At 38.3% G+C, this 14,344-nt stretch overlaps 1 protein-coding gene across 2 annotated transcripts in view; it reads left to right on the forward strand.

Annotated features, from left to right (window-relative positions):
- The window catches only part of LOC117982363 (netrin receptor UNC5C-like), a 123,855-nt gene that overhangs the window by 30,792 nt on the left and 78,719 nt on the right, over positions 1 to 14,344 (forward strand). For both annotated transcript variants that reach the window (XM_069498628.1, XM_034968717.2), the window contains exon 3: positions 5,268 to 5,840. In XM_069498628.1, the coding sequence (XP_069354729.1) occupies positions 5,268 to 5,840 (573 nt within the window). The remainder of the gene's footprint in view (positions 1 to 5,267; positions 5,841 to 14,344) is intronic.

Below are 14,344 nucleotides of genomic sequence, written 5' to 3' on the forward strand. Positions count from 1 at the left end.
GTCTCTGGCAGAGACCAAGTGGCCATATTTATTTATTATATTCGATTCATAGCTACGCCCGCCTATAATAAGAATAAGCACTTCGCTCAGTAAAAATAACGGGCCAAGTCAGGCTCGCGCAACGAGAGTTCCGTACTTCAGTCGTATTTTTTCGATAATTCAAAAACTATTATGGATAAAAATAAATAAAAATGTGTTTTAGAATGTACAGGTAAAGCCCTTTCATATGATATCCCACTTGGTATAGTTATCTTACTTTGAAAATTGAAAATGATAATTATTTGTTCATAAACACATTAAAAAAATTTAATGATGTAACCACAAATTCACGGTTTTCGCCTATCTAAGGTTCCTTTTTCCATTATTTTGAGGTACGGAAAAGGAGAAACCGGTCGTGAATTAGCTGATAAGTATGGTGTATCAACGATAAGTGATATTCAGAAGAATACCGATTCAATTTTGTTGTACACCTGCAAATAAGATAATACATTCGATTATCCGGATTTTCGATTATCTGAATCCCTAACGACAATAATTAGTCCGGTTAATCGAGTTTCCACTGTATTCGATTCATAGCTACGTCCGCTTTTAATAAGAATAATAAACACTTCAATAAAAAAGTGGATCCGAATGATGAAACCGTAAATGAGTGGTTTCGTAATTTGAATTACAAACAGCTTCACAATATCCGACGTCGTCGATAATAAACAGGAATTTAGAATAATTATTATGTACGTACCATAAAGATAAATATATTTGTGAAGAAATTAACTTAATAATGTTAATTGACTTGAAAACTTAATTAAACTGAACAAATTAGTTATTCATGAAGCGGTCACAGATTTTTAAGTTATAATTTAAAAGCTCTGTACGAAATAAGAAAGCTCAGAGTCACTGTGTTGAAGAGAGCTATGCTTGTAGTTTCTCTACTTACCTGATTAAATCTGGATTAAACCTGATGAAATGAGGAGAACCAGAGTAACCGACATAGCTTAGCGGATTCAGAAGCTAAAGTGGCAATGGGCAGGGCACATAGTTCGAAAAACGTTTAGACGTTGGGGTCCCAAGGTGCTGGAATGGAAACCTCGCAGCGCAATCGGAAGACCTCCCAGGTGGACGGAAGATATCAAACGAGTCACAGAGAGCCGCTGGATTCAGGCGGTGCAATACCGTTGCATGTGGAAATCCCTACACAGTGGCGTGCACAAGGGTAGGTAAGTAGAACCCAGTTTACTGGCAGGGCATAAGGAAAAATATCAATTTAGCTATTACAACTGGGGTAAGCAGTGCATTTATGCCTCTATGACCTGCACGCCACTGTCCCTACAAGAGACCTATGTCTAGCAATGGACGTCTATTGGTTGATGATGATGTGGAATAAACGAGGCTCAAACAAATTCTTGGATCCAACATTTAATTTAATGGCATATATAATTGGCTTACCCACATCGGAATAAATAAGTATGTGACATGGACCGAAATTACAGGAATATCGATCCAAACTCATGATTATAAATAAAGCGGAGCCGCTTAAAGCCTTCGTAAATATTGATGGGCGTTCTATTCTTGGAGGTTGGAAGACAATAACTTGCTAGCTTTTGACCGTGGTGTTATTTTATTCAAGCTTCATTGCAGCTTATTTATATTTATTTTATATAAAGCGTTTTATTTTTTACATAATAATTTTAATTATAGATCTATTATTCTTTGATAATATTTATAATTTGATATAGTATAAATCTTATTTCGAAATGAAATATCTATTTATTTCAAGTACGACAACTTGTTCCACTTAATATGATATGATATTATCATAACTCTCTACGATTAACCGTTTTAGAAAGCAGATTCTAAAGCAGATTCTAATAAGAAGAACCGGCAAGAAACTTAACTTTTCGGGTCAAAACTTATCAATAATACTTCTAAATAAAAGTATAACATAGAAAGTTTTTTTTGAGTTTGTTTACCAGCCTATTGGAAGAACAGAAAAGTAAACCTGAGACACCCCAGCGAAATAGAATTCTAATAACATTGTTACGGTCTAAGTAATTTTTATTGCACGCGGCATTGTAATATGGGCCTTTGTGTGGCTACTAGATGGCAACAGTTGCTTCAGTACTGAGTGAACATAAATATCACCGTCACTGGCAGCAAGCGAACCGTGGTTAGCGGTCAGAGCGACGGACGCGATCCCAGGAGACGTAGATTCAAATCCTGCCGGTTCTGCAATTTTTGATATGTATTTTTAAAAAAAATTGAAATTTCCTTGAAGTATAGGTAAAAACACTATCTTAAAAAAATTATAACTATTGATACGGTCGTTAAAACTGCAGAATAAGGTAAAGATCAATAGAAACAAATCCCATTAAGGAAAAATAGAGTCAAGAAGGAAATAGCGCTCGGTCCCTACGAAATCGGAAATAGAATAGAAACACACTGAACGGAAGTGAAACTAATTAAGTTATCCTCGCTTCACTCGAGTTGCGGTTTATTTTTGTGCCATTCCACGTTTCAAATAATAATACAATCCTTGACGGACTAAGAGCCAGGGCGTGCCAGACCTTCGTTATTTTATAAAAGCTAAAAGTTTCTCCTCGTATTGCCCCCAACACACGGAGGATTGTGGTGATTTTGGAAGATAACAAGACAACAATAAAGGTGAAAAAATCTTATGTCAAAGTATAAAGTCTATATTTTATAATATTTTCCTCGGAATAGTATTAGGAATCATGTCATGCATTGCCAGACACTTATTATCGTTGCAACCATATACGCAGAGAAACTTTCAGCTTTTATAAACGAAGGTCTGGCACGCACTGGCTCTCTTTGAGGTATTACTGTCAGGACTGTTGTAAGAGTAACACACACTTATGTACTGATAACAGTTTCTGAGCAAAATTCTGACGAGGGTGCCTAAATTTTGAATCGTTAAAATTTCACCTTTAATGCTTCGAATTAAAGTTTAGTTTTGAATAGTAATTGGGGAGATTGGAGCAGCAGTGTATACGGTATCCAAATTTCAGCCATGTTTTGCGTGTAAACAATACGCTTAGTACAAGATTTTATGTCTCACCAACGTTGATAGTATTCGAGTGTCGTAAACCTAAAAATAGTAAACTGGATCTGAACTGCCTTGTTTTAAAGCTCAAGTTATTAATGTTCACATCTACAGCCAGTGCTTCAAGCGGAAACGTTGCAAAATTAAAATCAGTGGCATTGAATTTTTTACTTCAATTCAAAGCTCTTTAGGTCCATTTGACTTTGACGGTAATGTATTTCGACTCTCGAGTTCTAGCAACATTTGGTGAGACGTAAAATCTTATACTAAGCGTACAGACGCGAGTGAGGCGTCAAACCAGGTGCGGGCTTTGGGAGAAATCGATGGCGCTACTTAGGGGACGTATTATTATGACAGTTGCCATTTATTTCGAGTATCGCTGAGTCTATTAACACTTCTGTAATCAGACGCCTTAAATCTCGAAGGATATACAAAACTACTGCGTTGATATTTACCATTGCTACAAACAGACACTCAATAGGATAGGTATATTTCGGAGAGTGTGCTCAGAAACTTTTCGATCTTGTCCCTCTTTCACCATTGTAGCACCGAACCGCAAAACTTTGAGCAAGTTTCCATCCTTATGTTGTCGACATTCCATCTACATGCACGAAACGTTTTGCGTCATCATTCCTCCTCATGTAACGTATGGCTAAGGTTTGGAATACTCTTCCACGATATGTGTTTTCTACCAATTACAGCCCGGGTATTTAAAACAAGAGTGAATAAGCATCTTCTATGTAAACGCGTCCTATCTTAGGCCACATCACCACTTTCCATCAGGTGTGGTTGTGGTCAAGCGTTTGCCTATAATGAATTAAAAAAACAAGCCCAAAACTTTATGCATCTTCGTAGTTCGGGTTGTTGTACCAGTTGTCCATTATCAACAGACATAGGTCTCTCGTAGGGACTTTCATACGCCACGGTTTTGGGCCGCCTGAATCCAATGGGTCTCTGCGACTCGTTTGATGTCGTCTATTCACTTAGTGAGAGGTCTTCCAACGCTGTGCTTTCCGATGCGAGGTCGCCAGGACCTTGAGACCCCAACGTCTATTGGTTTTCGAACTATGTGCCCTGCCCATTGCCATTTCAGCTTTGCAACCGTTGAGCTATGTCAATTACTCTGGTACTCCTATTCTGGTTTGATCACGTAGAGAAACTCCATGCATAGCTCTCTCTATTGCCCGCTGAGTGACTCTGAGCTTTTTTAAGAGGCCCATAGCGACAGTCTTCTTATGTCATCGCTGTTATATCTGCAGTTGCCCAGTCCAAGTCGGTACAGTACGCGGCCGAAAGTAATGTATATCGACCTTTAGAAGGAGATAGAAGATTTATAGAGCGCTTTCCCTGTCGTTGAGATCTTTAGATTTACCCAAATCGTTAGATTTAACCAAAGGGGTATGGGTTTGGAATTTTATAATTTCTTAATTTCTGGTCTGGTCTGGTGGGAGGCTTCGGCCGTGGCTGGTTACCACCCTACCGGCAAAGCCGTGCCGCCAAGCGATTTAGCGTTCCGGTACGATGCCGTATAGAAACCAAAGGGGCATGGGTTAATTAAAAACTGCCATACCCCTTCCAGGTTAGCCCGCTATCATCTTAGACTGCATCATCACTTACCACCAGGTGAGATTGCAGTCAAGGGCTAACTTGTATCTGAATAAAAAAAAAAAAAAAAACGACAAAACGTCATATAGGTATGAGTGACAGAGACGACGCTCTACAAAGCCGAAATGTGATTCTAAAGGTCGATGTACATTACTTTCGGCCGCATACTGTAATAAACTAGCTTATGCTCGCGACTTCGTCCGCGTGGACTACACAAATTTCAAACCCCTATTTCACCCACTTAGGGGTTGAATTATCAAAAATCCTTTCTTAGCGGATGCCTACGTCATAGTACCTATCTGCATGCCAAATTTCAGCCCGATCCGTCCAGTAATTTGAGCTGTGCGTTGATAGATCAGTCAGTCAGTCAATCCTTTTATATATTTAGACTAGCTGCCCTGGCGACCTTCGTTCCGCCTAACAGTCGATTCAATTTTTTTTAATTTTTCTCTCCGTAAGAACCATCCTCGTACTTCTAGAAATATTATAAAAAAAGAATTAGCGAAATCGGTTCAGCTGTTCTCGAGATTTGCGATCAGCAACACATTTAGTAATTCATTTTTATATTATAAGACATTAAAGTATCTTTTTCCTTTTGTTGCAGACGAGTCAAGCTCAACAGAACCAGAACATAGTACAGTCTCTCCAACACCCCCTATACCACTAAGGCCTGAATACGCACATCCTGCTGGAGTAGAGGCTTTAGATCCATACAATTCAGAGAAGAACAATCCTCCCCTACATCACAGAGATTATTTAGAAGAAGATTATGATCATGAGTCTCATAAAGAAGATGAACATGAGAATAGAGACGATGCGGATGAACTACCGTCTCTATCAGGAGATCATCTCTTACAGAGTTCGACAGATGATCTTCCGATGTTCTTACTAGAACCACAGCACGCTTATGTTGTCCGTAACAAACCAGCTATGCTGAGGTGCCGTGCAGCGAATGCTTTACAAGTTTACTTCAAATGTAATGATGTACGATCGGTTGGGAGTACGCAATTTGAGTTTGTTGACCCTCAAAGTGGTGTGAGGATCGTTGAAGCGGAGTGTAATGTAACGAGAGATCATTTGGAGGAGTATTTTGGTGAAGATAGGTTCTCGTGTACTTGCCACGCGTGGAGCAGCCGAGGAGATATAAGAAGTCAACCGGCTATTGTGGAGCTGTCATGTAAGTAATGATTTTAGACTTATTCTGTTGTTTAACGATTAATTATAATGTACTAGCTGATGCCCGCGACTTCGTCTGCGTGGAATTAGGTTTTATAAAAATCCCGTGGGAACTCTTTTATTTTCCGGGATAAAAAGTAGCCTATGTCACTCTGCAGGTTTTTATCTATACCCATGCAAAAAATCACGTCAATCCGTTGCACCGTTGCGACGTGATTGAAGGACAAACCACAGTGGCGGTGGTGACTTGCAGTCTTGGCCGCCCTAGGTCCCAGGATTTCGTAAGTACCAGCCGCTCCTTTCTCGACACTCATTAATCATGAGTTGATTGGGGAGGGTGGGGGGGGGTTAAAAATTTACCTTTTGATTTGTCAGTAAAATACAATCCAATGATAAGTAGGAGCGCAAGCGCAGCAGGCGCAATTTTTTTTGTTATTAAAAAAAAGTGATTTTTGTCATGATTGACCGCCTCTAATATCTAGCCGCCCTAGGCCCGGGCCTACTGGGCCTTAGGACAAATCCGCCACTGACAAACCAACAAACCAACAAACCAATAAACCAACAAACAAACACACTTTCGCATTTATAATAAGGGTACTGATATAATGAATACATCAATATGATGATTTGATTGTGAGCCGATAAGGCGGGTCACCTGAGGTTTGGTGAATTTTTTGTTAATGATGTGGGAGTGTGTTTTGTTATAGCGGCAATAGAAATACAAATTCTGTGAAAATTTCAAGCCTTAAACAGTTAGACGGACAGACGGACGGACAGCGGAGTCTTAGTAATATGAGGGTCCTTGAGGTACGGCACCCTAAAATAACGACCTGCCCATTACTTACACAATAATAAATAAGACGTACAATGACACGAAATACTATCGAGTATTATGCCAAACACTTTTTCTTCTTGTGTATAATTAGAATTATGTTACCGATTACATCAAATTATATCATGTTTCTCCAAACATCAACACCAATAAAACCGTCAATAAACGGTAATTAGATATCGGTGTAGCTCTAAAATTCATATTTCCGGTGCCAACAGGGCGTGCAGCAACATTTCATCAAAACTAATAATTTGAGAGTTTCCGTTCGTTATTTTGGGCTAACCTACTTTTATCGCCCGTTCCACTGCAGTCGTCTCTGAGCCATAAAGGAGCCTGCCGCATGAAATCCTCGTATATTTTGATAAAACTTCAGTATTTTTAAAGGACTTTTTAAAAGAGAGTACTGAAAGTCAACTTTATTTTTATTTTTTGTATGAACGCGGTTTTCTGTAGGTACTGTTCTTAGTTATATCTTCACATTTTTTTCATGCAGTTGGTAATTTTGTTTTACTTTTTATAAAGTTATTGCTCGTATTCTTCTGAACTATCCAGCTATAAAAAAGAAATAATTTTGAGATGCATTCATATTATCTTCATTTATATCTGACTTACTGATACTTCCTGTTTTGGTCAGTTGGAATTTTTGGAAATTCTTTCTTAGTCGGAACTGCTAAATCTCGAGTTTTTGGATCAGCTGTGCGTTGGTATTATATCACTCAGTCAGTTTCTCCACTTAAATATTAGATAGTAGAAACTGAGTTATCTAAGATAGCAGAATCTAGTTTCAGTTCTTTAATGAGGAAGTTTCTAGCCAAAGTTCGATAAAATTTTCATAGATGGCGCTTAAATACTAACACCACTAAAAACGAAAAATAATACCGCGTATTCGATCTCAGGCACGCACTTCTAAACGCTACAGGAAACCATCGTACGGAAACCTACATGCCTGAGAGCGTGACTGACTATAGTCTAAAAATGATTCTCATTCTGAGAGGAGACCCGTGCATAGAAGTGGACCGGCGATGAATTAATCATGTTAATGATGATGATGACCGTCTGGAATAGAGACTAGACTCTTGAAGAATTTTTATGTTGTGACGACCTGATGAGTTTTTAGTACCTACACAAAGAACGGACCTTTTTCTACAACCGCATCGCGCGTCACCATAAGCAATTTCACCCTCACCACCTGGGTGTCTGGTGCACTTCAACCGTCCGTTGTGCCAGATCCTTCTTTCCACGCACATGCATACTGTGGAATCAAGTCCCATCGGCGGTGTTCCCACTAGATTACAACATGGGGTTATTCAAGGGGCGGACCAACAATTTGTTAAAAGGCCGACAATGCATCGGCAGTTCCTCTGGTGCTGCAAATGTTCATGGGCGGCGGTAATCACTTAACATCAGGTGACCCGCCTGCTCGTTTGCTCGCTATCTCTATTTAAAAAAACTTAACCTAAGTAAATCATTCACGATCAGTGCAAAATCCAAGTAAGGTATTTAATCGCAAAGCTTTTATTAATAAAACTAAAAACCTCGGATTCGTAATAAACATGTAGAACAAAGATTTGTAGTTGTTACTTTAAATAAAAAATCCATTAAGCCTAGCTTCGATTAAATTCAATCTAAAATGGATGTAAATCTTCCGCGCATATTAAATAAACGTCGAAGAAGCCATTTCATAGATTTATGTCGATCATGATTTAATATAGGTACATGAATAATAATGTAAAACCGTTTATTTTTCTATGGATATTAATTAGTCGTAAAAAATATTTATTATGACATGATTTAGATTTATTTATTCATTTGCTTTCATGGTTACATGAACATGGTTTAACCGTTACATAGTTCTTTAACTATTTTGTTTCATAACTTAATCAACCCTTCAGATATCATGATTATGATCAACCTATCGCCAGCTCACTACAGAGCACGGGTCTCCTCTCAGAGTGAGCAAGGCAAGTCTAACATTGACTGATTTGAAAATTATTGATATCATAATTACAAGCATTTTACGAGTTTAAAAGAATTATCACGTCCTATAACTTGTAGCGATAGTTAAACGACTAGCCATTAAAATATTATTCCTGTTTGTCGTATTATTTCTGATATCAATATCAGTAAATATGAGTTTATTAACAGCAAACGATAAGACCAGCTCTAAGTTTTATTGTACTATTTTCTTTACTTTATATAATATATATTATAGATTATTAAACTTTTGGTTCATTGCTTTTGAATTGTCAAAATAATTCACCACTGCTTCAGAATGCCGTATAAATTAGATTTAAACAGAAGTTTTCGCAACCGTAGTGCGTATAATTCTAATTAGACTATCCAGTTAATCCTTTTGATTTATAGACCCGCAATAGATTTCCATATAAAGCAACCCAGGAGGCCGTGTTCCACTATATACTATACTATATCTACACGGTTCACTTAGTGTGGATCTTATTCAGGAAATGAAATGTTGCTGGCTGAATTTATAGCGTTGTGCGAGGTCTCCGCCACTGGTGTTAGTTGCCACTTATCATTTACGCCTATCACGTTTAGTAGTTCTGTAATAATATGCTTGAAAATTACAAACGCAAGCCAAAGAAAAGATTACTATTTTGTTTCTTTTATGTCGTTAAAAATATGTCTCTCTTATCGAGAGTTACATTTTTGTTCCGTTTGCCGTGGAGACCCTGGGGCCATGGAGTCTTAATGCTAAAAAAAATTTACAAGACATTTCACCGCGATTAATAGCCTCATCTGGTGACAAAAGGGCTGGCTCATTTTTTGCGCAACGGATCAGCCTGGCTGTCCAGCGCGGAAATGCAGCCAGTATTCTTGGCACCATTCCACGCGGGCATGATTTGTACAGTAGATAATTAGATAAGGCTAGCTTTAAGTTTTATTGTAATATTTTCATTAAAAAACCATTAAATTAGTATTAGGGGGAGGGAGGGGGGGGGGGCATTTGTGGAGTTGTTATCGCTTCGACAGATTTTCAGACGAGTCGCAGGGAGCCGCTGGATTCAGGCGGCGCAAAACCGTGGCGTGTGGAAGTCCCTAAAAGAGACCTATGTCCAGCAGTGGACGTCTATTGGTTGATGATGATGATGATGACGATTCAAAGAGAGAGAACATTATTCATTCACACAATCCATCAAAAAGAATTATATCCATTAGTACTCTAACATTTGTTACAATAAATAACATATTAATCCGGCGAAATAAAATAAATTGTCATTTCGGTGCCAGTACAAAATATATAGGCCTTTTATCTGTAACATGTGTTGCAACATTAAACTCCCAACGCACTTCGGAGATTGAGTAAAGTACGGCGGCTTGTAAATCTTCTACAATAAGTCTTATGCCGGCTCCACACTATCGTCCAACAGTCCAACTATTCGTCCAACCTTCCACGTGTAGAGAGATATAGTAAGACTAGAATCTCATGGCAAATGGGCATAGGCAAGTTTTCGGCATAATCATGAAGTTTATAATATGTAGGTATTATTTAAAAAAACAATAATAATTTTCACTATCACACTGGTACATAGATTATTCACAGAGTACAGTTTTGCTAACTTAGGAAATGAATTTCCTTATGTTTCATGAGATTCTGTTCTACGGACACCTATAGTTCATCCATGTTTGACGATGTTGGATCGTGTTGCCGCGTGATCGCTCTGATGGCGGTAAATCGTACCCAGATCAAAGGAGTTGGCTAACTCACACGAACAAATTTTATTGCCTTTATGTTGCTGAGTGCTGACATAAATTATATAAGGAACACAGAAAAATATTAATAATACAGATAAACAACAATTAATAACAATTAAATAGACCTCACTCAAGTGAGGCAGACGTGTGTGTATAGCTCAGAAGAACCTATCACTACAACTTCTTCCATAGTGAATGAGGTTTCAACGTAATGTGTGAAGAGTCTGTTTTGTTCGATCGTAAGTTGGGACACGTTGGTTAATGTTGGACAGTTGGCCGATAATGTGGAGCCGGCATTAGCTGGGACAATTTTACACGCACGATCCTGTAGGTATCATCATTAATAGCTACATGGATACCACTTGGGAGCGTATTTAAAGCTCTCGCGGAACAATTAAAACTGTCGAGATGGAAATTTAGAGACGTTTCTATTACACACGGTTGCCTCGCGCAATTAGGAGCAAGTCAGAATGTCTTAGTTGCTTCTGCTTTGAGTATATTTAGACGTTTATGAGTTTCAACTGTGCGTGCTTATTCTGATGATTCCATGGCAATATGAATACTACTAGCTGACACGCCCCGGCTTCGCTCGGGTGGATTTTAGAAAATCGGCGTGGAGGTAGAATTTTCAAAAATCCTGAAATACGGTTCCTACGTATTTTTTATTTAACCCAAATATCAATTTTAACTTGAAAAATGACTTGCCTTAGGGGTGGAATTTCGAAAAATTCTTTCTTAGTTTCATGTTTTTTCCGTGTCTTTTGGACCAGCGGCTTAGGCTGTGCGTTGTTATATATAAATCAGTCAGTCAGTCAGTCAGGACTTTGAGTTTTATATAATAGAAGGTTAAGATTTTAACTATGGGCCTCATAAGAAATCTCAGAGTCACTTCTTGGAGTTTCTCTACGTGATCAAATCAGAAATGAGGAGATCCATAGGAGAACCAGAGTAACCAACATCCAACAAAGCTCTGCGGGTTGCGATGCTGAATTGGTAATGGGCAGGGCACAAAGTTCGAAAAGCCGATAGTTTTTGGGGTTCCAAGATACTAAAATGGTGACCTCACACCGAATAGCGCAGCATTGGAAGACTCCCAAGTCCCACTAGGTCGTAGGAAATTGGTTGATTCAGGTGGCGCAAGATCGTAGTGTGTGCAAGTCCCTTCAAGAGACAAATACCTAGCAGTGGACGTCTATCGGATAGTGATGATGATGATGACGTTAATATTAAAGTCTCTTCTGCTTCATGTATATTTAGACGTTTATGAGTTTCAACAGTATGCGTGCTTATTCTTGTGCTTCTGTCACCAAATTCGCCAAGTTTTTACTGCAGCGCGTTAGAACTTTGAAGTCATGTTGTGTTGAAACTTGATTTCAATGTACACTTAATTTGAAGTGTTGGTAGTCTGCCAAGTGTTAGCATCTCGTTCTTTTGCCTTCGGAAGTGTTTGTTGCTTTAGGAGATTGCCTTTCAGAGCTTCAAAAGAATTCAAATGAGGCATTTCGCTATTTATAATTAGGAACACAGAATTTTTAATACGTTTGAAGTTCCTTTGTGTTTGATGTGTTTATTTGGAGTTTCTTTCTATTGTGAGAACATTTGCGACTTTTTGATCAGTACCCTTATTATAAATGCGAAAGTGTGTTTGTTTGTTGGTTTGTCCTTGAATCACGTCGCAACCGTGCAACGGATTGACGTAATTTTTTGCATGGATAGATAAAGACCTGGAGGATATACCCATACAAAAATTTACGTCAATTCGTTGCACCGTTGCGACGCGTCGTGATTGCAAGACAAACCAACAAACCAATAAACCAACAAACAAATACACTTTCGCATTTATATTAAGGGTACTGATGTAATAAACATGTTTACGGAAAAGAATTGAAATTTATTTCATTTATTTTCTATGAATGTTTTACAAATTCATTGAAGTAGAACGTGAGAAAAATTTAAACAAATTTTATCTCAAAAGCGGTTAAGATAAAAGAATTTACGCCACGACTTACGCGGAGGCAGATGTTTGTTTTTGCGATTCGTATAAGTGCTTCCAAAAAACAAAGTACACTTTGTGGTTAATAATTTATTGTGTCGAGGATTTATTTGTTTTGACTTGCGTGCTTTTAATAATGTCCGCTTACAATTTATTACGTCTGTCCTGGGCCTTGTCGTTTACAACTGCGAGTAAAATTATATTTCACATTCATTAAGACTCTGTTATAAAATCTATACTAATGAAAGTGTGTTTGTTAGTTTGTATGTTTGTCCTTCCTTCACGCCATAACTAAGCAACTAATCAACCAAAGGACGGAGAGTAACATAGGCTACTTTAACTCTAAAATACATGCAAATTCTTGTGTTAATGTTAATGGACAGTTAAAAGCTGTCAAAGCTACCGAAGCTTACATCTCAGTACAAAAATTCCAGCTAGTTGAAAATGCATAGAGAACAAACAATAGACTTAGCAAATCTCTTTTAAAGCAACCACAGTACAGAGGCCGACAGCTAAGCAAACATATCAGACAGACGTACCAACGTTTAACAAGCACACAGTTAGGTAACGAATATGCCTGCTCAGGCAGACTTCCGATTCTTAGATTCTGGATCGTATAGATACAAACAACAACCTGTAAAATATTATCATTCCACACAAACATTTTATTACGTTTTATATGAATTCGTGTATAACGCCCTAGGAGTGAACTTGGACGCTTGTTATAACTATTTGAACAAGTTTTTATTTCTAAATACAAACAAAAACAGTAGTGGTGTGAAAAGTGGTATTAGTGGAGTTAATGTACTTTTAAAGTGATGCAAGTTCAATACTAATGTGTGGTGGGTTCCAAATTCATCGATTATAAACACCATCATACATTAGCTCGCCAATAAACATCACCCACTCCAACAGACCTACACCACTAGACATAGGTGTCTTGTAGGCACTGCCATATGCCATGGTCTAGCTTTGTCTGTATCTTGCGACGTCCTCAGGTCGTTTATCCACCTAGCGGGGGATCTATAATCTTTGCGATTTTCGCAGTGCGATGTCTCCACTCCAGCACCAGGCGACCCTAATGTAGTGAGTTTCTAAAACTGTTGCCACTACAGCTTCACAACTCGTTGAGCTACAGCCAGAGTAATTCATCTAGGTATACTTAATTTTACCTAGTTTACTTAAAAATTAAACATGTAGCTTCTCGCTGAAATGCTTAAAAGACGCACTCACTATACGCGAATTAAATCTGCGAAAAATCTAACCCCAGAAAGTCTAAAATCCCGTGACTTACGCGTTTCTTCAAGAGGTTTCTGCAATTTGTTTATGTTTTAAGCAAAGTAAGGAAAAATGAACTATAGGTAGCTATTCTCTATGTAGATGTCTCCGAACTGTACAATAGCTACAATGCGGTGTTACATCGGCGGGACGCAGTTCAGTAATGGAGCGTACACTCACCAGATTTATAGCTCCGCTCCGCTTAAAGCACTCAACAGTTGAAACGTTCATTTTGCACCAAGCGCAAACCTACGTGAACTAGGGAATATTAGTTTCATTTCAAAACATTTGTTATTTATGTGACACTTCGCGAAACTTATCAAACTATTCTTGAACGCGCTTCCAAAATGTACTTGTCATTCTGTTTTTGAAACTCACCATAAATTGCAACTTCTTGGTTTGTTTTCTTTTTACAAGATTTTTTCTTGCTTATTTCAGAATTCTGTCTCTTACTTCGTCACACTACCTGGAAATAGCAAGTTATTTCGCTCTCTTTAAAACTTACGTGGTGTTAAACTTAAGCAAAAATTTCCAATTTTGCGCAATGATTAACCCATCGCTCGCTCGCTCGCCGGATCACTACAGAGCACGGGTTTCCACTCAGAGAGAAGGGTTTTGGCCATAGTCTACCACGCTGGCCATGTGCGGATTGGTAGACTTCACACACCTTTGGGAACATTGTAAAGAA

This window comes from Maniola hyperantus, chromosome 5, assembly GCF_902806685.2.
Source record: "Maniola hyperantus chromosome 5, iAphHyp1.2, whole genome shotgun sequence".
NCBI classification, from domain to species: domain Eukaryota; kingdom Metazoa; phylum Arthropoda; class Insecta; order Lepidoptera; family Nymphalidae; genus Maniola; species Maniola hyperantus.